Raw genomic sequence first — 26,093 nt, forward strand, 5'->3', positions numbered from 1 at the left:
CTCTGATAAATGCTTCACCAGCTGACCTGTAGAGAGCGGGATACATCTCTCTTGATACTGTACAGTCCAGTCCTTGGGTTCACTTGGTTTCCACATTTTTCGGTATTCTGCCATTTTAGCAGTCAGTGAGCCCATTGTACGGGTTACTGAATTCCTCACCCCAATCCCCGTTCGGAGAGCCCCCCAGGCTATATGCATCATGCTGCAGGCCAAAAGTGTCCCTAGACAAGAAAGAAAGAAGGTCCTGATGATTAGTGAAGGTCACGTGGTATCCTAGCTATAGAAAGCAATATATATGATAGCAATGGCTGTAACAGGTCGGGGAAAGCACCATCCAAACGTTCAGGAGAATCAGTCCTAACCATTCATCAGACACAGTGATACAACTCGCTGACCTGAACCCACTTGGCTCCAATCTCAGGTGCACATTGACACAATAGAGAATACCCCAGATGCCAAAAACAATTCCTGGGCCCAATTTTATTTTTCATACAGACACTCCCCAACCAACCAAGGTGTTTAGCCCTGTGCCTGTCATGGCTGTACAGCTATGAAACCAGCCCAAGGCCGGCATTCATTGGAGACCATGATTTCTGCTATATACATCTCAGATGATCGCAGGTTCAAGTCTCCTACGGGGTCTAATATATACAGTTAAAAGTAAAAAAAAAAATCAGTTTTCCCCCAATAAAAACTAAAAAAAAAAACAACAAAAAAAAAAAAAAAACACATTTTGTATCTCCACCTTCAGATAAGTCCGATCTATCAAAATATACAATAAATTGATCTGATCGGTAAATGGTGTAACAGGATAAAAAAAAATCTAAATGCTAGAATTGTGTTTTTTCGGTTGCCGCAACAACACAAAAAAAATATAATGAGACGATCAAAACATTGTATCTACCCAAAAGTGATATCAATAAAAACATCTATGCTGGGTGCAAAAATCAGGTCCATATCCCAAAAATTAAAACGTTACCGCTCTCGGAAAATGGTTACACAAGCAAAAAAAAATTGTTTTTCACCACTTAAATAAAATAAAGACGATGCACATTTGATATCTCTGTAATCGTACTGACCTGGAGAATCATATTGTCAGGTCATTTTTACTGTATAATGAATACAGTATATAAAAAAAACTAAAAAAAAAAAAAAATTGTGGAATTGCTCTTTCCGTTTAGCGGCACTTGGAATTTTTCCCCACTTCCCAATACATCACATAAGTTGAGTAGGAGACACTGGTGGTGAAGCTGCAATAAGACGGCAGACCTGCTATGCCTGTGTTTAAAGGCGACGTGTGCACATACCCTAAGATTAGGTTCACACACACAGTTTTTTTTAACTCTTTTTTTTAATTCTTCAGCAGCTCTGCTCCAAAAACCACACCAAACAGTATATTAAGATGCTTTTTATGTAGCTTTTTAAGCAAAATAGCTTCAAAATCCATGTAAAAATCTGGGCATTATTCGCTGTTGCAACTTGTGCTTTTTTGTCTAGTTTTCAGTGTTGTTTTTCATTTTTTTTACTTTTTAAAAAGTTGCTCATTTTTTCACAAATCTACTCAAGTCCCCCAACCGCAGAGGGATTTAATATACTTCTAACATTTCTGTGCAAGTTTCTCAAAACTTTAGCAGAAAATGTGACTTTGTGAGTTAAAAGGAAGTTGCAAAAAAAAGACAAAAATAAGGAAAAATGTTCCCTATTTTGAAGAATCCGGCACAAAAAATGTTAACAAGTACTCCAACACAAAAAAAGAAAGAAAAGTACGGTAACTTAAAATAAAAAAATTCAAAATCATGAATCAGGCCATCAGTGTGAACAATACCCTTAAACTCATGTTCAGGCCAGAACACTCAACCCTTATATAAGGACAAAAATGCAGCCATAAGGGTATGTGCCCACGATGCGTAATTCATGCGTATTTTGTGCGGAAATTTCCGCAGCGTAAACGCATGATATACGCATGTTAACCTTCCCCCATGGTCCCCTATGGCATTCCGCAATTGTAATGCCCATGCTGCGGAATTTTCCGCAGCGTTTTTGATGTGCGGAAAATTCCGCAGCATGTCAATTCTTTGTGTGTTTACGCATGCGGAATTGCCATCTACAATGCAGTAGAAAACGCAAGGCAATTCCGCATGTGCAAAAAGCACAAATTCCGCGCAAAAAAACGCATGTCAAATTCCGCATGCATTTTTCCGGGAAAAGGACATGCGGAAATGAAGCGCAAATTTCCACTTCATTTGCGCATCGTGGGCACATACCCTAATAGTCTCACGTGAAAGTAGCCGCAGGCCGGCTTCAAACGAACGTATGCAAAATCATCCACTTAACGACTGCTGATAAGCATTAAAGCGATGGCCGTTAAGGGGTCTTATTCCCTTATTGTAGTTTAAAAACGGCGATGGGGAAAAAAGCTATAGCGCTCCCAAGAGTTAGAAATTCTCCGGGGTCTCAGCTACCAAGGGTACCGCAGCAAAAAAACAAGCAAAAAAAACGCAGCAAAATCCTGAACAAACCTTCCTGGCAAGAGATTAGGTTTTGCTGCAGAAAAAAACCACTGAAAAAACGCCTAGTATGAACATAGCTTTAGGATTAGGGTTGTGCTAGGGTTGGGGTTGTATAAGGGTTGGGGTTAGGATTTTTATCAAAAGTAAAGAAAAAAAATGATGACGATATGAGGACTAGTGTTGAGTGCAAGTGCTCGCTACTTAAGTTTACATCGGGTGCTCAGGTATGCACTGAGTATCGCGGGTGCTGGAGTGACATGCTCGAGTCCCTGCCCCAAATGTTTTGCGGCTGTTATACAGCAACAACAACAACAACAAAAACATCAGGGATTGCCTGCCATTAACGAGCGATCCCGCATTTTTTTGGGGGTGTCTAACAGCTGTGAAACATGCAGGCGGGGACTCGAGCATGTCACTCGAGCACCTGCGATACTTGGTGCATACCTGAGTACCTGATGCAAACTCAAGTAGCGAGCACTTGTGCTCAAGACTAATGACAACTTATTCAATATGATGACCTAATGTTATCAATGTCATCAAATGACCTAATGTCATCAAATTCTGTGTTGTACCTCTGGGTTCAAATGTTCACTATACCCCTTGATAAAATCCTTGAGGGGTCTAGTTTCCAAAAAGGGGTCACTTGTGGGGGGTTTCCACTGTGTAGGTTCATCAGGGGCTCTGCAAACATGACATGGCGTCCACTCTCGATTACAGACAATTTTGCGTTCAAAAAGTCACACAGTGCTCCTTCCCTACTGAGCTCTACCGTGCGCCCAAACACTGTATTTTCCCCAAAGCTGTATGTTCTGTGAAGCACCGGGGGGGTTCAAGGTGCTGACCACACAACTAGATACATTCGTTAAGGGGTCTAGTTTCCAAAATGGTATCACAGGTTGGGGGTTTCCACAGTTTAGGCACATCAGGGGCTCTCCAAAGGTGACATGGCATTCGCTCTCGATTCCAGCCATTTTTGCATTCAACAAGTCAAAAGGCGCTCCTTCCATTCCGAGCCCTGTCGTGCGCCCAAGCAGTAGTTTTAGGCTATGTGCCCACGATGCAGAAATGAAGCAGAAAATTTCTGCATCTCCCTGGCAGAAAAAAAGCATGCAGATTGTGCATGCGTTTTTCCTGCAGAATACATGCGGAATACATGCGTATTCACATGCGTACCCACATGCGTTAACGCATGTGTTTCCACATGTGGACTGACAAGCACTTTCCAGGCGATAGCATCACTTGGAAAGTGCTTGAGAACTAGGTCACACTATATAAATCCATGCAAAAGGCATGGATTTATACAGTGTGACCGTAAAAATAAAAAAATAAAGCTATACTTACCCCCGATCCTCCGCCGCGTGTGCTGTCGCGCTCGTCCTGGCTTCTTCCGGGTTGCCAGCACATCGCGAGACAGCCTGCGGTCACATGACCGCGACGTCATCTCAGGTCCTGGAAGGAGAAGCGCTGCAGGGGCCGCCGGACAGGTGAATATAAACTTTATTTATTATTTTATTCTCTTTTTTACAGATACAATGGTACCCAGGTCTGGATGAGAGTCTCCTCTCCTCCAGAACTGGGTACCATCCGCACATAGAGACGCATAAAATCCGCTTGTACAAATGTACAGACACGGATTCTATGCGTCTCAATGCAAGTCAATGGCGGCGCTTCCGCTGCGCTTCTGTGGCACCCCAGGGGTCTGGTTTTCCACAGTAATGTAATGTTATGTCTGAGAGCAGGTGGGAGGTCCTTTGGTCAGGGATCCTGTGCATGCCACACCTCCTGCCCAGTCTTGGGAGGGGAAGAACTTCCCCTGTAAAAACCCTGGGCTGAGGCAGGGTTAGTCAGTCAAGGAGAGTAGAGACAGAGAAGCAGCATAGGAAGAAACAGCAGAAGCTCAGTGGGAGCAATATTACTACGAGTCAGGGGCTGGCAGCTGCAGAGCTCGCCCTGACTGAGAAGCTTTCTTACCGGACCCGGCGTCCGAGGCTGTGGGGACTAACTCTTACCCAGCAGCAGAAGCCGACCGGCAGGGGATTTCAGGTCCTCAGGCCCAGAAACCCGAAGGCACGGTCACACGCGTGGGACCAGCACCGCCATCGTGGAGCGGAAGCCATTAGAAGGCCCCGAGTCACCGGCCATACGGGTGAGCACCACACGGTACACTCAGGGACGTGGGCTACTTATATCCGCTTCTAGCAAGGTAGCCAGAAGAGTACAGTCAGTTTGGGAGGCCTACAACTCCGCCTGGCCAGGGGAGATCCCATCTGCTCAAGGACTGACCAGGCCCCGTTCACTAGCAAGTACTCCGGGAGGGTCTATCGTTGTTACCAGTAAAGACCCTGAATTACACCGCACCGTCTCTGAGTGGTTCCTGCTACCCCCATCATCCACATCTGCTGCCCTGAGGCCATACCCCTCCCGTTGGGGGTTATACCATCTACGCTGCACCATCCATCCACCGGCCTCAGCGGACTGTCCTGCAGCGGCAGCTCCATAGCTGCATTCAACGGGTGGCGCAGTCGTCCTGCATCTACCGCTGTTACATTGCCGCTCAGTTTGACTCCCTGGGCACGGACCGGGTCACCGCCACGAGACTACAACCCTCAAGAGATCCGGCTCCGGGTAAGCTCCCGCGTGCGCAACGCAGCGCGACACAGGCCCAGGGGCGCGTCACTTCCACAAAATTAATGAACATGCTGCGGATTTATGAGCACCGCAGAAACGCTGCGGAAAAATCCGCAGCATGTGCATTGACATTGCGGAATGCCATTGGGGACCATGGGGTGCGGATTACCATGCGTTTTTGATGCGCTTCCGCTGCAGAAATTAGGCAGCATAAGCGCATGAAAAACGCATCGTGTGCACGCAGTCTTACCCCACCTGTGGGGTATCGGTATGCTCAGGAGAAATTGCACAACTTTTGAGGTTTATTTTCTCCTGTTACCCTTGTGAAAATAAAAAATTTGGGGCTAAAGAAAAATTTTTGTGAAAAAAGTAGAATGTTAATTTTTTCCTTCCACGTTGCTTTAGTTCCTGTGAAGCACCTGAAGGGTTAATAAACTTCTTAATGTGGTTTTGAGCACCTTGAGGGGTGCAGTTTTTAGAATGGTGTCACTTTTGGGCATTTTCTGTCATAAAGACCCCTCAAATGTGATATGGTCCCTAAAAAAATGTTTTTGTCAATTTTGTTGGAAAAATGAGACATAGCTGGTCAACTTTTAACCCTTATAGCTTCCTGATAAAAGAAATCATGTTTCCAAAATTGTGCTGATGTGAAGTAGACATGTGGTAAATGTTATTTATTATCTATTTTGTGTGACATATCTCTCTGGTTTAAGGACATAAGAAATAAAAGTTTGAAAATTGCAAAATTTTCGCAATTTACAATTTTTTCACAAATAAACACAAGTCATAACGAAGAAATTTTACCACAATCATGAAGTACAATATGTCACGAAAAAACAGAATCAGGGGGATCCGTTGAAGCGTTCCAGAGTAATTACCTCATAAAGTGACAGTGGTCAGAATTGTAAAATTTGGCCTGGTCATTAAGGACATAATTGGCTCCGTCACTAAGGGGTTAAGAAAACTATTTTCATCCGTACTTTGGTTTTGTACATATGTAATTGTGCATGGCATGTATGGGGGCTTAAAGGGGTTGTCCACAAGTCAGAAAACCTCTTCTCAATTACCATATTCCCCAAAGTAAAATAAATACAGCCCATACTTACGTCTGGTACTGTTCCAGCGACCTTGGGTCTCCAGTGACACCGTTACGCCGTGTGACCCCTGCAGCCAATCATCGTCCGCTGAACTCTCACTTCCTGCGGACACCTGGAGGCAGTCACTTGGATATCAGTTTCGTCCGAAGGAAGTGAGAAAAAAAGGTCGCTGATTGGCTGCAGGGGTCACGTGGAGAAACGACAAGCCCCCCATCGTTCCAGCGATTTACCAGGAGAGCAGTACCGACTGTTATTATTTAGACTACAGTAATTGAAAATTATTGGAGTAGTGGACAACCCCTTCAACACTGACGCTCGTCTGAACGAGCCCTTAAAAAGTATTTGCAACTTTACAATTAATTTGTATATTCTAATTGATGGGGTTATTCATGACAGGACTGTGACTAATGTGATATATTTATAAAAGGAGTCACATGACTTTGTCTTTACAGTACCCCATTTCTTTACAAGACCCCTCCAAAAACAGAGGACATCAGCTGCACAACACAAGGGATGGAAGAATGTGAAAAAGCGTAATTACTGGCAGAAATCCCATAATTATCCCTGTGTATCACAGCCAGCTCAGTGATACTATATTATGGTGCCCCCCGGCCCCCAGGAGAAGAGAGATACAACCTGCTAGTGTATCACCAGAACAACCATTAACAACTCAATAATATCCGGCATATAGACAGCGCTCTCCTCCACTACACCTCGAGGGGTGGGCACTGCATCTTCACTACACCCCGAGGGGTGGGCACCGCACCTCCACTACACCCGGGAGGTGGGCACCGCACCTCCACTACACCCGGGAGGTGGGCACCGCACCTCCACTACACCCGGGAGGTGGGCACTGCACCTCCACTACACCCAGAGGGATGGGCACTGCATCTCCACTACACCCGGGAGGGTGGGTGCCGCACCTCCACTACACTCGGGAGGGTGGGCGCAGCACCTCCACTACACTCGGGAGGGTGGGCGCAGCACCTCCACTACACCCCGAGGGGTGGGCGCCACACCTCAACTACACCCAGGAGGGTGGGCGCAGCACCTCCACTACACCCGGGGGGGGTGGGCGCCGCACCTCCACTACACCCCGAGTGGTGGGCGCTCTCCTCCACTACACCCCGAGGGGTGGGTACTGCATCTCCACTACACCCCGAGGGGTGGGCACCGCACCTCCACTACACCCCGAGGGGTGGGCGCAGCACCTCCACTACACCCCGAGGGATGGGCACTGCATCTCCACTACACCCGGGAGGGTGGGTGCCGCACCGCTCCTCCACGACACCCGGGGGGGGGGGCCGCACCTCCACTACACTCGGGGGGGGGGCCACACCTCCACTACACTCGGGGGGGGGCGCACCGCACCACCACTACACTCGGGAGGGTGGGCACCGCTCCTCCACGACACCTGGGGGGGGGGCCGCACCTCCACTATACTCGGGAGGGTGGGCACCGCTCCTCCACGACACCCGGGGGGGGGGCCGCACCTCCACTACACTCGGGGAGGGGGGGGGCGCACCTCCACTACACTCGGGAGGGTGGGCACCGCACCTCCACTACACTCGGGAGGGTGGGCACCGCACCTCCACTACACTCGGGAGGGTGGGCACCGCTCCTCCACGACACCCGGGGGGGGGGGCCGCACCTCCACGACACCCGGGGGGGGGGCCGCACCTCCAATACACTCGGGGGGGGGGGGGCGCACCTCCACTACACTCGGGAGGGTGGGCACCGCACCTCCACGACACCTGGGAGGGTGGGCACCGCTCCTCCACGACACCCGGGGGGGGGGGGCCGCACCTCCACTACACTCGGGGGGGGGGGGGGGGGCGCACCTCCACTACACTCGGGAGGGTGGGCACCGCACCTCCACGACACCTGGGAGGGTGGGCACCGCTCCTCCACGACACCCGGGGGGGGGCCGCACCTCCAATACACTCGGGGGGGGGGGGGGCCGCACCTCCACTACACTCGGGAGGGTGGGCACCGCACCTCCACGACACCTGGGAGGGTGGGCACCGCTCCTCCACGACACCCGGGGGGGGGGCCGCACCTCCACTACACTCGGGGAGGGGGGGGGGGCCGCACCTCCACTACACTCGGGAGGGTGGGCACCGCACCTCCACGACACCTGGGAGGGTGGGCACCGCTCCTCCACGACACCCGGGGGGGGGGGGGCCGCACCTCCACTACACTCGGGGGGGGGGGGGGCCGCACCTCCACTACACTCGGGAGGGTGGGCACCGCACCTCCACGACACCTGGGAGGGTGGGCACCGCTCCTCCACGACACCCGGGGGGGGGGGGCCGCACCTCCACTACACTCGGGGAAGGGGGGGGGGCCGCACCTCCACTACACTCGGGAGGGTGGGCACCGCACCTCCACGACACCTGGGAGGGTGGGCACCGCTCCTCCACGACACCCGGGGGGGGGGGGCCGCACCTCCACTACACTCGGGGGGGGGGGCCGCACCTCCACTACACTCGGGAGGGTGGGCACCGCACCTCCACGACACCTGGGAGGGTGGGCACCGCTCCTCCACGACACCCGGGGGGGGGGGCCGCACCTCCACTACACTCGGGGGGGGGGGGGGCCGCACCTCCACTACACTCGGGGGGGGGGGGGGGGCCGCACCTCCACTACACTCGGGAGGGTGGGCACCGCACCTCCACGACACCTGGGAGGGTGGGCACCGCTCCTCCACGACACCCGGGGGGGGGGGGCCGCACCTCCACTACACTCGGGAGGGTGGGCACCGCACCTCCACGACACCTGGGAGGGTGGGCACCGCTCCTCCACGACACCCGGGGGGGGGGGCCGCACCTCCACTACACTCGGGGAGGGGGGGGGCGCACCTCCACTACACTCGGGAGGGTGGGCACCGCACCTCCACTACACTCGGGAGGGTGGGCACCGTACCTCCACTACACTCGGGAGGGTGGGCACCGCTCCTCCACGACACCCGGGAGGGTGGGCGCCGCACCTCCATTATTAGAACATTACAGTCATAGCTGTCACCTAGTTCCACTGATCATTCCCTTTATGAGGCATGGCCCCTGGACACAGCAGCAGCTCCTGCGTTTATTAGGACTCTCGGCCAGTGCTGGCAGACTGCTGAGACCCGGCAGCGTTAATGGCACAGGTACCAGCCGCGGTGGGCCCGGCCCTGCCCCGCTCTCTGCGCTCCCCGTACACACACAGCCGGCATTCTAGCGGCGGCTATCTGTTGTCATGGAGACGTCCGCCCCCCTCCCCGCCTGCGTTATACTAAGAGCGCCGCTAACCTCTGTGCGAGCAGAGCTGACATTGAGATCCCGGACATGCGCAGTGACCGCCTCTCACACTTCCGCCTCATTTCCAACCTCGACGTCACGACGTACGAAGGAGAGAACTGCGCATGCCCAGACTTTCCCGCGCTTATTCAGTCGAAGACGCTGTTTGTTTATCTCTGTGGTGAGCATAATAATGGCGGCAGTCCAGTGACAGGAATGTGTATGCTGGAAACGGTTATTAAAGGTGTTTGTGTGAGATTCAGGGACTGCTGCCTGAGAGCTGAAACCGGGACAATAAAATACATAAGCTCTGTGGCTGGTGGTTTATTGAAACCATTGCCCATAGCAACCAATCACTGCGCTAGTTTTGGTATCTGCTCTGGTTGCTATGGGCAACAAAGACTTTCTTGTAGACATGTTTGATAACTGAGGATGAAAATGGAGGCAATGTCCCCAGTGTCCCCCGAAGGCCGAGCAGGAGGGCTGGGAAATGGGGTGGTCTCATCCCCCAGTATGGTCTAACATGAAGAGTATATATAATCACCTGCTGCGGCGCATTCATCTGCCATCACCTCTTGCCCTTCTAAGATGGTGTATGACCGCTGCAGCCAATCAGTGCAGGTAGAGGTGACAGACGCTTCACTGCTGCTGCCAGTCATGCACAATGATGTGTTCCTCTGCTGACGTCCCAGAGAAGGCAGCAGGGTGTCCAGTGTCCTGACATTTCTGGACGGTTTGTAAAAATAGGGCTCTTTATTCCCTGGTCCGTAAAAAAATGTGATGTGTCCTGGGTTTATTGAAGCTGGTGAAACTTGTACAGAGTATTATCACTATATCATCATGTCACAGCTAAAGGGACCTGTCAGCTTCTTCAGGCCCTCAAACCGCCACCATGCCTGTAGTGTAGGGCCACCAAACCGCCACCATGTCTGTAGTGTACGGCCCCCAAACCGCCACCATGTCTGTAGTGTACGGCCCCCAAACCGCCACCATGTCTCTACTGTATGGCCCCCAAACCGCCACCATGCCTGTAGTGTACGGCCCCCAAACTGCCACCATGTTTGTACTGTACGGCCCCCAAACCGCCACCATGTCTGTACTGTATGGCCCCCAAACCGCCACCATGCCTGTAGTGTAGGGCCACCATGTCTGTAGTGTACGGCCCCCAAACCGCCACCATGTCTGTAGTGTACGGCCCCCAAACCGCCACCATGTCTGCAGTGTACGGCCCCCAAACCGCCACCATGCCTGTAGTGTATGGCTCCCAAACCGCCACCATGTCTGTACTGTACGGCCCCCAAACCGCCACCATGCCTGTAGTGTATGGCCCCCAAACCGCTACCATGCCTGTAGTGTACGGCCCCCAAAAAGCCACCATGTCTGTACTGTACGGCCCCCAAACCGCCACCATGTCTGTACTGTACGGCCCCTAAACCGCCATAATGCCTGTAGTGTACGGCCCCCAAACCACCACCATGTCTGTACTGTACGGCCCCCAAACCGCCACCATGTCTGAACTGTACGGCCCCCAAACCGCCACCATGTCTGTACTGTACTGCCCCCAAACCGCCACCATGCCTGTAGTGTACGGCCCCCAAACCGCCACCATGCCTGTAGTGTACGGCCCCCAAACCACCACCATGCCTGTAGTGTATGGCCCCCAAACCGCCACCATGTCTGTACTGTACGGCCCCCAAACCACTACCATGTGTGTATTGTACGGCCCCCAAACCGTCACCATGTCTGTATTGTACGGCCCTCAAACCGTCACCATGTCTGTATTACACAGCCCCCAAACCGCCACCATGGCTTTACTGTTACTGTACAGCCCCCGCAAACTGCCACCATGGCTGTACTGCACAGCCCCCAAACCACCACCATGTCTGTATTGTACTCTTTATGTACAGTACTTCCTAACACTAATAAAGGGGAGAGGAAAGTGAAGATATAATATTAATATATCACTTTTATTATTACCATTAACATGTTAAACTGTCCCTATTGCTGACCAATGGTATCCCAATTTCCCCCTTCCCAAATTGTGATACCATTATTTAGGAACTGGGGCCGTTTAATGGTAATAATAAAAGTTATATATTAAAGGAGTTGTCTGGCCTCAGTCTACAAGTCGGCAGTCTCTCTATGTGACTGCAGACTTGTGGATCCTCACACTGCATGCTGGGAGGATTCTCCGATGCTGCCGTCAGGATCGGACGGCCTGGTGATCACAAGTATGTGCTGTGCAAATTTTCGGCCACTGTTTGACTAGACATGTCCGGCCTCGCTCAATACACTTGCATGAGTGACGCAGCTCCCGTCTAGTCGACATGTGACTGCAAATCTCAAACTTTCAGTCACACGCCTGCCATTTCTGGCACAGGAGAATGTGTGCAATGTGAGGATTCACAAGTCTGCAGTCACATAGAGAGACTCATAGAGTGACTGCAGACTTGTAGCCTGAGGCCGGACAACCCCTCTAATATTATACATTTTACAGAACCTATTAGTGTACACTACATGTGAATAACAATACAGAAAGTGATGCCTTTTATCTACTTCCTAACAAGCCCTTTTTCATTCCTTCTAGATTTTTGAATCACCATAAAGTCAATTTTAATACAGGGCTAGTGATATACTATTTAGCGGATGACTAGTCTTGGGGTCCTTGTTTTGCCCGGACTAATCATCTCACCGCCAGGTATATCTTTCTCTGAAATGCTTTAGCGCTGGGAGAAGGAAAGAAATCTTATTTCTGACTATGGTTACCGGCCGGATCTTTAAAGGGGATATCTGGGACTTTGTAAAAAAAAAATAATAATAATAAGCCGAAGCAATAAGATGCAGGTAGTTGTGCTCGATACCGTTCCTTGTTGGCACAGAGAGGTCACAGTTCACTCCTCCTACTGGCTATTCAGCTGCTTCTTGTTAACAGAGCAGCTCTTCCTCTTCTGGGCTGCTCTGTTGACGGGGCGTCACTGCCGACGTCATGCTGATTGACAGCCGACTCCCCCAGTTAGGCAGCATGGAGCCGGCTGTCAATCAGCATGAGGTCCACAGTCCTGCCCTGTCAACATTGCTATGCTAATGAGATCTTTGACTAGTCGATTGGGCGTTAGTTGCCCCAAACTACTAAGCCCTCTTTTCAAAGAAAAATGAGTGGCGCGCATGTGCGAGAAGTTTGCATGAGCTGGCAATGAGGCCAGCTCGTGCAAATTATGTTATGTCTACAAGGGCGTGATAACATGGAAGGAGGGCTGACTAGTCTGGGCAACTAATGCCCCATGGACTAGTCAAAGCCCTCATTAGCTTAGGAAGCGAGGACATTATAAATGCTTTTTAAAGCATTTATTTAACTGAATTACATTATACAGGGTTGGTTAGACAGGGAGTTTACTCATACATAGGTGAGTGCTGCTGGGATGGAGGGCATAGGGGACCTGACAGGTTTCCTTTAAAGTATATTTTCTCTGTCACAGCGTTTCAGAGGAAAATATACCTGGCTGCATTTGTGCAGTCTGGGCAGCATGAATCAGGTGACCAATTCCCTTTAAACTTAGGGCTCCCACAACCTTTTTGGAGGTTCATCTGTTCTCCTTCCTTGGACCACTTTTTGTAGTTGTTACAAGTAATTTGTCAGGTACCCCAGCACATTTAAATATAATCTGTAAGCAGCATCACCGCTTCTAAGCCGTCTATATGGGCATGCAGGTCATAAAGTTGAATAAGATGATACCTTAATATCTGCGATCCGATTTCTTATTCCAAAGAAATCCACGTTTTACTTATATGTAAATGGGCCGGACATAGATCTCCATGATAATCTACCTTCAGAGCTTATTTTAAATGAAGTTATAGGACAATTGCTGCTGCAAATGTGTTTGTAATGAGGCATAGTTCGGCTCTACTGTACTGTGTTAGTTATAATCACACACAGCTCTGCAGTGAGATCAGGCGAACAGACTGTCATCCATTACATGTCTCACACTGGTATCTTCCCCTTTCATTTAATATAAGCTCTGAAGGTTGATTCTCAGGGAGATCTATGTCCGGCCCATAGACCTTAACAGCTCATTTACATATTAAGAAAAATGGTGGATGTCTCTGGAATAAGACATCGGATTGCTTTTATCAAGATATCTTCATTTTATTCAACTTTCTTGGAACACAGGTTCAATGTGGGAACACTCTAAACCAGAGGTCCCCAACCGCCGGTCCGCGGACCAGGACCGGGCCGTTGGGGTTTTTCAGCCGGTCCGCGGGGAGAGGGGGCCCCTCCAGCCTCCAGCAGGGCCGCCATCAGGGCATGACTGCCCTGACTCCAGTATGGGGCCCGGCCGGTAGGAGCCCCCTCGGAGCCCCCCTCTTGTGCGTCTCTCTCCTCATGGGGCCCCCGGCCGCATGCTAAGCGCCGGGTCCGGGACATCTTAGCGCTGCGCTGCTGCGGCAGCACCTTCATGATTCCCCTGACTTCCGGTCATGTGACGGCGCCGTCACATGGCCGGAAGTCAGGAGAACCTGGTGTCAGCGATTTGGACGAGCGCCAGGATTCTGCAGGGATCGCATGGGGGTAAGTATAACAAGTTTTATTTTTTTTTAAATACAATTAACTAGGAGTGGGGGGAATGGGAGATGCACATGGGGGGAGGGGAGAGATGAGAGATGCACATGGGGGAGGGGAGAGATGAGAGATCCACATGGGGGGGAGGGGAGAGATGAGAGATCCACATGGGGGGGAGGGGAGAGATGAGAGATCCACATGGGGGGAGGGGAGAGATGAGAGATGCACATGGGGGGAGGGGAGAGATGAGAGATGCACATGGGAGGGAGGGGAGAGATGAGAGATGCACGGGGGGGTGAGAGATGCACGGGGGGGATGAAAGATGCACGGGGGGTGGATGAGAGATGCACGGGGGGGTGAGAGATGCACGGGGGGGATGAGAGATGCACGGGGGGTGGATGAGAGATGCACGGGGGGGTGAGAGATGCACGGGGGGATGAGAGATGCACGGGGGGATGAGAGATGCACGGGGGGGGATGAGAGATGCACGGGGGGGATGAGAGATGCACGGGGGGTGGATGAGAGATGCACGGGGGGGTGAGAGATGCACGGGGGGGATGAGAGATGCACGGAGGGGATGAGAGATGCACGGGGGGTGGATGAGAGATGCACGGAGGGGGATGAGAGATGCACGGAGGGGGATGAGAGATGCACGGAGGGGGATGAGAGATGCACGGTGGTGAGCTGCACATGGGGGGGTGAGAGATGCACATGGGGGGGTTATGTTTACATAACTTTGTTGCCTTATGAAGGGCGGGGGGGGCCCCCAAAAATTTCTTGCACAGGGGCCCACTACAGTCTGTGTCCGCCCCTGGGATGAAGTAAATGCAGCTGAACAGCAGCTGTCAGGACAGCTGCCCTATCCTGCTGCAGGGCGTGATGGGGCCTCAGTGATGCGGCTCCTGGCACAGCACATTATGTGGGGCTCCTGGCATAGCTCCTGGCGGGGACCTGGTCTACACTATATGATAAGTATGCACTAAACTCCAAATCCCTCCATTACCCCGCCCCCATATGACCAAAGCCCCGCCCACCCCACCCCCTCCTTGCTGGGCCATGGAAAAATGATCTTGCTTCAAGCCAGTCCCTGGTGCAAAAAAGGTTGGGGACCACTGCTCTAAACAACCGGTAGTTTTTTTTATGCTTTGACACATGTCCATTTTTCTGGTTGTTCCAACATAGTAAATAGGTTGTCCAACCTTTGGGGGGAAACTTTATTTTTACTTAAATGAATGTAATGGGGGCTAAAAATAATTTTTCTAATACGGTTTTATTAAAAAAAAAATTGCAGTGTTTGTCTTATGTATAGTGATGAGCGAACGTGCTTGGATAACGTGTTATCCAAGCATCTTGGGTGTGCTCGGATAATTTGTTCGAGTCCCCACGGCTGCATGGTTTACAGCTGTTAGACAGCTGCAACACATGCGAGGATTTCCTGTTTGTTAGGCAATCCCCACATGTGTTGCGGCTGTTTAACAGCCGTAAATCATACAAATTCAGGAACTCAAACAAATTATCAGAGCACACCCAAAATACTCGGATAACACATTATCCAAGCACGTTCGCTCATCGCCTCTCTGTAGCCCAGTCCATTGCTACCTGTAGAATGAGTTAACAGAGAATACATCAGTGAGCTCTCTATAATGGTCTGACATAAAGTTTCTAACTCGTTTATCTATCTTACTGACCTTCTTCTCAACTGAATTATGATCTCAGATCACATCAAAGTTAAATGTGAAGGAAACAAAGAGCCTGTAAAAAGCCAAACTGTGCAATTTTTTTAGGGTTGGACAACCCCTTTAACGTCAATAGCGACTATTTACCTGCTGCTAATATCCCAGCCCACAACAGGTGCTGTTGTCATGAGAAAATCAATGTTATTAACTCTCAGTGGCCTTAAAGGGAAGTTGTCACCAGATTTCTGCTTCCCAATTTGAGGGCAGCATGTAATAAGGACATAGACTGTGTCACTTTTTGGACTCCCTGTTGTAGTTTTGATAAAATCACTGTTCTATATGCAAAAGAGATGGTAGTCCTGCAAAGCTGAGCTCTGTATAGCTGCGCCCACACCACTGATTAACAGCTTTCTGTGTACACTGTGCATAGGCAGAAAGCTGCCAATCAGTGGTGGGGCAGGGTTATATAGAGATCATGAATATGGAGGTCTACATGGCAGGAGTTCATCATTGAGATTATTATTGGGACTTTACACTTGTGTTTTATATACAGGGTGGGCCATTTATATGGATACACCTAAATTAAATGGGAATGGTTGGTGATATTAACTTCCTGTTGTGGCACATTAGTATATGGGAGGGGGAAAACTTTTCCAGATGGGTGGTGACCATGGCGGTCATTTTGAAGTCGGTCATTTTGGATCCAACTTTATTTTTTTCAATGGGAAGAGGGTCATGTGACACATCAAACTTATTGAGAATTTCATAAGAAAAACAATGGTGTGCTTGGTTTTAGTGTATCTTTATTCTTTCATGAGTTTTTTACAGGTTTATGACCACTTATAAAATGTGTTCAAAGTGCTGCCCATTGTGCTGGATTGTCAATGCAACCCTCTTCTTCCACTCTTGACAAACTGATAGCAACACCGCAGAAGAAATGCTAGCACAGGCTTCCAGTATCCGTTGTTTCAGATGCTGCACATCTCGTATCTTCACAGCATAGACAATTGCCTTCAGATGACCCCAAAGATAAAAGTCTAAGGGGGTTAGATCAGAAGACCTTGGTGGCCATTCAACTGGCCCACGACGACCAATCCACTTTCCAGGAAACTGTTCATGTAGGAATGCTTGGACCTGACACCCATAATGTGGTGGTGCACCATCTAAAAAACTCATGAAAGAATAAAGTTACATTAAAACCAAGCACACCATTGTTTTTCTTATGAAATTCTCAATAAGATTGATGTGTCACATGAAAAGTTTCCCCCCTGCCATATACAAATGTGCCACAAACAGGAAGTTGATATCACCGACCATTCCCATTTAATTTAGGTGTATCCATATAAATGGCCCACCCTGTATATATATTATTTTCATGTAATTTTAATCTTGAACCTCTGCTTATTTTCTTTACTGTTCTAATCTTTCCCGTTTGCCCGGTTTAGATTTGTTGCTTTCATCACTAAGATTACTAGCAGAGTTGCAGCAGACAAAAGTGCAGCCAGGAGGCCTGGTAAGTGACACAGCGTTAGAATCAGGGTCTCTACCCCTACGTTTTGCTGTTCTCAGATTGGGGAACATAAACCTAGTGATAGATTCTCTTAATATTATAGCTGATAACTTTGCAGCTATGTACTTGAGTAGAGCAGAGTATTATCTTAAAGGGAACCTGACAGCTGATACCTGCTTCCCAATCCATGGGCAGCATATATCAGGCCCTGGTTGTATCAACTCAGGTATGTTTGAGTTTGAAATGCTGCGGTGTTTCAGAGAAATCATGCAGCCAGGGACCAAGACTAGTCGGACATGTGGATCTGGGGTGGCTTCTCCTTCCCCGGTGAACTGGATTGACAGGTCTTTGCCTATACACGCATGTAGGCAGGGTGGCTGCCACCGGGCATTGCTTATCAGCTTCTGTTCTTTGCGATAGGAGCTGATATTCAGTACCTGGCAGCTGTTACATCTATTACATCCGGCCACTACCGGGGGTGATAGCTGCTGATTTGTGGGAATGTCAGAGTCAGACCTTCATCTTATATTAGTGATCTATCTTAGGTTCCAAATATAGAAGTATTGGACTCACCTTTTAAGAAATGCTATATCTGTATGTGCAGTGTATAAAATGCACTTTAAATGTTTGTGTCTAAACTAAATAATTTTGTTATGTAATAATTCAGTGATATTTATGCAATACAAGGCACAAACAGCACCACACAGACTTCAGACGTACACTAGAAGAGCTGCCGGGGACTGAGTAATAAGCCACTGACTTTTTTCTTTGATCACAATGTGGTTAATGCTTTGTGTAACCACATACAGAGGCAAACTTTACTATGATACTGGCTCACAAGTAAATAATACTGATATACTGAAGAATTATCAGATCAATAGATTTCATTACAGTTATTAGGCTCAGGTTTAAAAATAATTTCCCCTGAAAATATCAAGTTTATTAGTTATCATCAAAAACACCATACCCAAAAAAGAATATTCCATCAAAATAAACAAACAAATGGATCAAGTGTGAACAGGGGGAGTAGGGTACATAATCCAAATAGTCCTGGGAGCCCCTAGTATTTAAAGAGGTAGCCCTGTCGTGACCTTTCCTTAGGATAGGTCATTAATGTCTGATTGGTAGGGGTCCGACTCCTGGCAAGGATATGTAGCGCCCCGAGGGTTCGGCCGCTACAGGGGTATTGTACCTCAGACCAGAGGTGTGATATTCCACTCCCAGGTAAGGATGGAGTGTGGACCAGGGCTCAGTTAGCTGCATGCAGCACACACACCCCATTTCCGAGGGACAGCTCATCAGTGCTCCCACTAGACAGAAGTGCAGGCACGACCGACCATGTCCCTGCTGGAGTGGGGAGGGAGGGGTGGAACACCCAGTGCTGTAGGGGCAGATAGGGGGCGGTTCCTGAGCGTAGGAAGGAGCCCATTGGTTGCTGGTCACTTGGGCTCATGGCTAGAGGGAGGTATAAAAGGTGGGCACCATCTTAGATCTGGGTTCGTTCGTTCTGTGGAGAGGAGAAGACAGGGAGCAGCAGCTCAGGCTGAGTGCTGCTCCAGAGGCAGGCCTAGGGAAGAGGCCGGGGCCTGAGAGGAGAAGGAGAAGTGGGCCTGGAGAAGAGGCCGAGGAGGAGGTGAAGGGGGAGCTGAGATTTTGGCTCATCTCAGCTCCAAGAGAAAGGAACAGAAACAGAAAGGAACTGCAAAGAAGGAGAGACAGAGAAACAGAAGGGCTCAGGAACAAGAAGGTGGAAGGGACCCTAAGAACCCACGAGAATCCAGGGTGCAGGGTCAGGCAGATTAAGGGTACCGGATCCCAAGTTGGTGGAGGAGAAATAACCCTCAGCCAAAGACCGGTCGTCGTGATCATATATTGGTGCGACACCTCATCAAACCTGCTAGGAAGGCACCATATAGGACAGCGGAGGACGGGGCCCACGTTTAACCGCACAGGTCCGCGGCAGCTGGACAAAAGTGGGTCACTGGTGAGGCAGGCCAGAGAAAGGATAAAAGGGGGTCCTGTGCCATGCTCCTGAACTGCCTGGGAGTTGACCGAGCCCCTCACCTGGTGGACGCAGCACGGCTCGGGCGGTCACTGCTGGCCGAAGTGACCTGGAACAAACGAACTGTGAGTAAAGACCCTGGACTGTAACTTGTTGTCTGTGTGCTCCTTCGCGCCTCCAGCACTATTAGCACCGGGACTCGCACTACCATCACTCCCACCATCCACTACACTGCCCTGGGGCTGCACTCTTCCCGTGGGGAGTCACATCACCTCAGCTGCACTCATCATCAGCCCCAGCGGACTGCCTTGCAGCGGCGGTTCCTAATAACCGCAATCCACGGGTGGCGTAGTCGGACATTATCTGAAGCACTTAGCAGACTACCATTGGTCTGACCACCCTGAGCCGCGGGACCGGGCCGCCACTACTACCCCCATCGTTTCCCTATCACCCGGATCCGCGTGCCCCACGGCCCAGGGGGCGAGTCAGATACACTTGCCGAGCTGGCCACCTACTGATAGTGACCGCCACAAGGTACTACACATCTGCCTGCTATTGATTTGAATAGGAGGCGGATGTGTAGTACCCTGCAGTGGCCACTAACAGAAGACGGAGCAGCTCCGCATGGGAGTTCTTCCAGCCGGCGTCCGCCAGTACTGATAATAGTTGATCAGCGGGGGTGTCGGGTGTCAGACCCCGGCTGATCAGACGTTGATGACCTGTCCTACTGAAAAGTCATCAATGCTAAAGTAGTGGACAACCTCTTTAATCACAAGAAAGTGTTTTGTAACAGACTAGTCAGGAGAACTGAGAATTGTGCGAATATTGTGCTAAGGGCGCTTTCACATTGTGCTTGTCTCCACATTTGTGGGTCCTGTTGGGGCTTGGGTAGAAACCCAGCCGCAAAACTGTATTCGGACTTATGCGCCGACGGGACCTTAGACTATAATGGTGCCGGAAGAATGAACGTGCACTCTGTTGTGCATCATTTTTGGGCGTATACGCCTATTGGAGACGGACACACAGACGTAGTAGACTGCCCCGATGGTGTAATCGTCCAAATCCCGTTTTGCAGGGGGATTCGAACACAATCATGACGGGATCCATGAACGTGGAGAAAAGCGAAATGTGAAAATACCCTAAGAGTTTAAAGCAGATCTGACAGGTCTTATATCTGAGGTAGCATAGGATAGGGGATTGTAAAGGACCACCTTATTATTTGTTCCTTAAGACATTTCATTAATTTATTTGTTTATTTTTACAGAATTTAGTACCAGATGGATGCAACGATAACGCAGGTTCGCAGTTACCTTAGACAGTTCATGAACAAACCATTAATAAGGTTTATGTTTAGTGCTCAGACCATTGCAAGGATGGCCAGTGGGGTAAGACATTTAGATTTTATATATACTTTCATGCCCTAGAACTAATTTCTTTCTTCTAATTGAAAGCTTATTTATATTTTACACTCCTCTAAATAGAAATTGTTACACCAAGTAGGAAAGTCATGGAATTATGAAAATCACAGGTTGGCTAGACATGTTAATGACATGCAAATGATGGAAAAAACATTTTCAAAACATCTCTATTTATTCAGTACCAAGTATGAGTCCAGCTACATTCGATGGTGGATAACTTTCCAATCATTGGTGGGTCCAACCGCCTTGGTCCTCCCCAGCGATCCTGAGAACCGGCGCACTGAGTAGGCCATTGTGAGTGGTGCAGTGGCCGATCAAGTGCACGGCCGCTCCATTCATTCCAATGGGAGTGCCGACGACCAGGGGAGCGCAGTGCTTGAAGACCAGGGGAGCGCAGTGCTTGAAGACCAGGGGAGCGCAGTGCTTGAAGACCAGGGGAGCGCAGTGCTCTGCAATCTCCAGTGCTCCCATTAAGAGAGGATGTAGCGACACTTATCGACCATTGCTTTATTCGCACAAGGCTCTTCAGAACCCCAGATCTTAGGATTGCTTGGGGCCAAGACAGCCGGGTCCTGAGGATAGGGGATATGTTTCAAACTTGAGAACATCCCTTTAACGAATACATGAATGCCACTACTACTACACACGTAAAAAAATATGACAAAGTTAGATAACATTTTTGATCAAAAGTGTATTAGCCATCTGCCAGTGACAGGGTGACCTTACTGGATGGACACTAGCTATATAAACTCACCCCTCTATGTGCTCCACCAGTCATTAAATGAACTGGGAAAGATATAGGATCCAGCTTAGCTCGAATTAAAAGGTGACTGGGAAAGATGGTGGACAAGGGCACACGGCCCTGAGGGCGGCCGCAACTCACAATGCACAATGCTAAAAATCTAGGACAAGTGAGCACTCCTATAGTATTAAATTCATAAATAAGTGCATGTATGCGGCAGCCAGTATATAGACATATATACAAAAACTATGCCACAACTGATTTGCTCGAATTTGTTAGACCCTAGTACAAAGGAAGGGAATTGTTAAGGACACAACAGCTGCAGCTCAGATTAAGCCATTTTGTAACTTGCCGAGTGATGTGCTCAGTGAGGAGTATCGCTGTGCATGGCGAGTCTTCCTCTTCACACTTTCCTCCAGTAAATGAACTGTGTGTCTAGACAGAGGCAAGGTGAAAAGTCCAAAGAGGCTCATAGTACAAGACTCCAACCATACAACTTTATTTCCAGATAGTAACCCAGCGTTTCTTGTGTCTAGTGTACACATTTCAAATGTTATTTTCAATTAAAATGTTTATCATACCCTTTAAATATTTGTGCCCTCTTAAACAAAATGGGTTCTTGTGATCTGTCATATTAGTGTATCTTCCTTAGTGTATTATCTTTGTGTACTTATGCATGTAAGCACATGGGCAGAACTTTAAGGGGTACTATTCACAAAGTGAAAAAGATATAAAGAAGGAAGGGATGTACAGCAGCAGCATACCAAAAAGTAGAATACTATACGGACAATCAGAATTTTACTAAACATTTATTTTTAAAGCATAAGGACAGAAATTATATGATCGTAAAGAAAACCACCTTCAGATGGACATATAGGGCAATGTCTTGCCAACTTGTGTAGTCCTAGTCATTACAGGTACTTGACAAATGGAGTCCAGATATAACATATTGCAGAAGAAGAGGTCAAAACTTCCTTTATTCTCTATATGCAATCGCTCACTCGCTCATGTTACTTGCATCTTAAAAATGTCTCCAGAATCCAACCTTTTCTCACCTTGAATCAGGAAAAACTGTTATTGTCACTCTGATTGATTCATTCTCGTCTGGACTACTGCAACTCTCTACTGATCGGTTTCCCTCTTACCAAACTTTGTCCTCTCCAGTTCGTCCTGAATGTGGCAACCAGGGTTAAATTTCTGTCCAGCACTGGTTACCCATTTGCTACAGAATACAATACAAACTTATCTCTCTCACCCACAAAGCTCTCCACAGTTCTGCACCATCCTATATCTACTCCTTCATCTCTGGCTTTTACTGTATCCATACTCTCCATTCTTCAACTGATCTAAGACTAACATCCTCCATAATCCAAGTCTTGCACCTCCGTCTTCAAGATTTCTCTTGTGCTGCACCAGTTTTCTGGAATGCACTACCCCAGAAGATCCAACGAGTACCAAGCCCCCACATTTTAGGCACACTTTAAAAACAAATCTCTTTAGACAGGCCTATCAACTCACTTCACTAATCTAACTTTTCCCTGTTCCCTCTTTCTAAATTTTCCTCAGAATCTGGTCACTCTTATTCATCTGTCTCCACATCCTCAATGCACCCAATAGCACATGGTAACTGCACTTAGGCAGATACTGGCTGATGACTGAATAATGCAACTTTATATGAAAACCCTTATTTATTATAATGATGGCTGGACCATACATAACAACCACTTTCTACCTATTGTGTTCCCCTAGTTACTTATATACAATGGGGAAAATAAGTATTTTATACACTGCCAATTTTGCAAGTTTTCCCGCCAACAAAGAATGGAGAGGTCTGTAATTTTTATCGTAGATACACTTCACCTGTGAGAGACAGAATCTAAAAAAACCAAAAAACAGAAAGTCACATTGTATGATTTTTACATAATGAAATTGCATTTTATTGCATGAAATAAGTATTTGATCATTTACCAACCAGCAAGAATTCTACCTTTCGCAGACCTGTTAGTTTTTCTTTAAGAAGCCCTCCTACTCTGCACTCATTACCTGTATTAATTGCATCTGTTTGAACTCATTATCTGTATAAAAGACACCTGTCCACACACTCAATCACACTCCAACCTCTCCACCATGACCAAGACCAAAGAGCTGTCTAAGGACACCAGGGACAAAATTGTAGACTTGCACAAAGCTGGGATGGGCTACAGGACCATAGGCAAGCAGCTTGTTGAGAAGGCAACAACTGTTGGTACAATTATTAGAAAATGGAAGAAACACAAGATGACTGTCAGTCTTCATCTGTCTGGGGCTCCATGCAATATCTCGCCTTGTGGGGTAAGGCGGATTCTGAGAAAAGTCAGGAATCAGCCCAGACCTACACAGGAGGACCTGGTCAATGACCTGAAGAGAGCTGGGACCACAGTCTCAAACATTACCCTTAGTAACACACTATGCCGTCATGGATTAAAATCTTGCAGGGCATGCAATGACCATCTGGATGATCCAGAGAAGGCATGGGAGAAGGTCATGTGGTCAGATAAGACTAAAATAGAACTTTTTGGTATCATCTCCACTCGCCGTGTTTGGAGGAAGAAAAAGGATGAGTACAACCCCAAGAACACCGTCCCAACTGTGAAGCATGGTGGAGGAAACATCATACTTTGGGGGTGCTTTTCTGCAAAGGGGACAGGACAACTGCACCGTATTGAAGGGAGGATGGATGGGGTCATGTATCGTGAGATTTTGGCCAACAACCTCCTTCCCTCAGTAAGAGCATTGAAGATGGGGTATGGCTTCCAGCATGACAATGACCCACACAGCCAGGGCAGCTAAGGAGTGGCTCCGTAGGAAGCATTTCACGGTCCTGGAGTGGCCTAGCCAGTCTCCAGACCTGAACCCAATAGAAAATCTTTAGATTTAAATCAATGTTGCCCAGCGACAGCCCTGAAACCTGATAGTTCTGGAGAAGATCTGTATGGAGGAGTGGGCCAAAATCCCTCCTGCAGTGTGTGCAAACTACAAGAACTACAGGAAACATCTGACCTCTGTAATTGCAAACAAAGGTTTCTGTTCCAAATATTAAGTTCTGTTTTTCTATTGTATCAAATACTTATTTCATGCAATAAAATGCTATTTAATTATGTAAAAATCATACAATGTGATTTTCTGGATTTTTTTTTAGATTCTGTCTCTCATAGTTGAAATGTACCTACAATAAAAATTACAGACCTCTCTATTCTTTGTAGGTGGGAAAACTTGCAAAATCATCAGATTATGAAATACTTATTTTTCCCACTGTATTACAGCTTGTGAATAGGATCCTCACTCCTCCTGTAACTGTTGAACTACAGTCATGGCTGAGAGTGTTGGCACCCTTGAAATTGTTCCAGAAAATTAAGTATTTCTCTCAGAAAATTTTTGCATATACACATGTTTATTTCCTTTGTGTGTTTGGAACAACATAAAAAAAAGAGAAAAAAAGGCAAATTGGACATCATTTCACACAATACCCCAATAATGGGCTGGACAAAATTGTTGGCACCCTCCACTTAATATTTGGTTGCACACCCTTTGGAATAAGCTTCTTACACTTCTCTACTGGAATTTTGGACCACTCTTCTGTTGAAAACTGCTCCATGTCTCTCATATTTTAAGGCGCCTTCTCCCAACAGCAATTTTATGCTCTGTACACAGGTATTCAATGGGATTTAGATCCAGATTAATTGCCGGTCACTTCAGAAATCCCCAGTGCTTTGTTTCTATCCATGTCTGGGTACTTCTTGAAGTGTGTTTGGGGTCATTGTCTTGCTGGAAGACCCATGACCTAGGACACAAACCCAGCCTTCTGACACTGGGCACTACATTGCAACCCAAAATCCTTTGGTAATCTTAAGATTTCCTGATGCCTTGTACACAGTCAAGGCACTCAGTTCCAGAGGCAGCGAAACAACCCCTAAATATCTTTGAACCTCCACCATATTTAACTTTAGGTATTGTGTTGTTTTTTGTAAGCCTCATTATGTTTTTGGTAAACAGTAGAATGATGTGCTTTACCAAAAAGTCTCATCTAGCCACAAAATGCTTTCCCAGAAGGATTTTTGCTTACTCGCGTACATTTTGGCAAACTAAAATCTAGCTATTTTATGTCTGTGTCATCAGTGTTGTCCTCCTGGGTTTCCTGCCATAGCGTTTCATTTCATTTAAATGTGGACGAATAGTTCTCGCTGACACTGATACACCCTGAGCCTGCAGGACCGCTTGAATTTATTTGGAACCTGATTGGGGCTGTTTATCCATCATCCAGATCATCCTGCGTTGCAACCTTTCATCAATTTTTCTCTGCCGCCCACATCCAGGGAGATGGGCTGTAAACTTTTTGATTGTTTGAAACATCGTGGACAAACGAACATCAAGATCTCTGGAGATGGACTTGTAATTCAGATTGTTGATATTTTCAGCAATTTTGTTTTTCAAGTCCTCAGACAGTTCTCTTCTCCTCTTTCTGTTCTCCATGCTTAGTGTGGCACACACAGACACAATGCAAAGATTGAGTCAACTTCTCCCCTTTTTATCTGGTTTCAGGTGTGATTTTCATATTGCCCACACCTTTACTTGTTACTTGTCACAGGTGAGTTTGAATGAGCATCACATGTTTGAAACAAAGTTGTTTACCCACAA

The 26,093-nt window shown here is 48.2% G+C and overlaps 2 protein-coding genes across 4 annotated transcripts in view; one reads left to right on the top strand and one right to left on the bottom strand.

Annotated features, from left to right (window-relative positions):
• The window catches only part of TMEM143 (transmembrane protein 143), a 32,576-nt gene extending 22,942 nt beyond the window's left edge, over window positions 1–9,634 (bottom strand). For both annotated transcript variants that reach the window (XR_012252450.1, XM_073656304.1), the window contains exons 1-2: window positions 9,526–9,634; window positions 1–221 (exon numbers count right to left, since the gene is read on the bottom strand). Coding sequence is in view for 1 of the 2 variants with exons in the window: in XM_073656304.1 (XP_073512405.1) it covers window positions 1–201 (201 nt within the window). In the remaining variant the exon portion in view is untranslated. The remainder of the gene's footprint in view (window positions 222–9,525) is intronic.
• The window catches only part of SYNGR4 (synaptogyrin 4), a 51,975-nt gene continuing 35,477 nt past the window's right edge, over window positions 9,596–26,093 (top strand). The window contains exons 1-2 of one of the 2 annotated variants that reach the window (XM_073656307.1): window positions 9,596–9,694; window positions 20,524–20,644. In XM_073656307.1, the coding sequence (XP_073512408.1) occupies window positions 20,537–20,644 (108 nt within the window). In that variant the 5' untranslated portion in view covers window positions 9,596–9,694; window positions 20,524–20,536. Of the gene's footprint in view, window positions 9,695–17,161; window positions 17,261–20,523; window positions 20,645–26,093 lie in introns of those variants that run through there. The other variant, XM_073656305.1, reaches the window with a different exon arrangement.

Source organism: Phyllobates terribilis, unplaced genomic scaffold, assembly GCF_046119375.1.
Source record: "Phyllobates terribilis strain yellow unplaced genomic scaffold, ASM4611937v1 Scaffold_12__6_contigs__length_324123572, whole genome shotgun sequence".
Lineage (NCBI taxonomy): Eukaryota > Metazoa > Chordata > Amphibia > Anura > Dendrobatidae > Phyllobates > Phyllobates terribilis.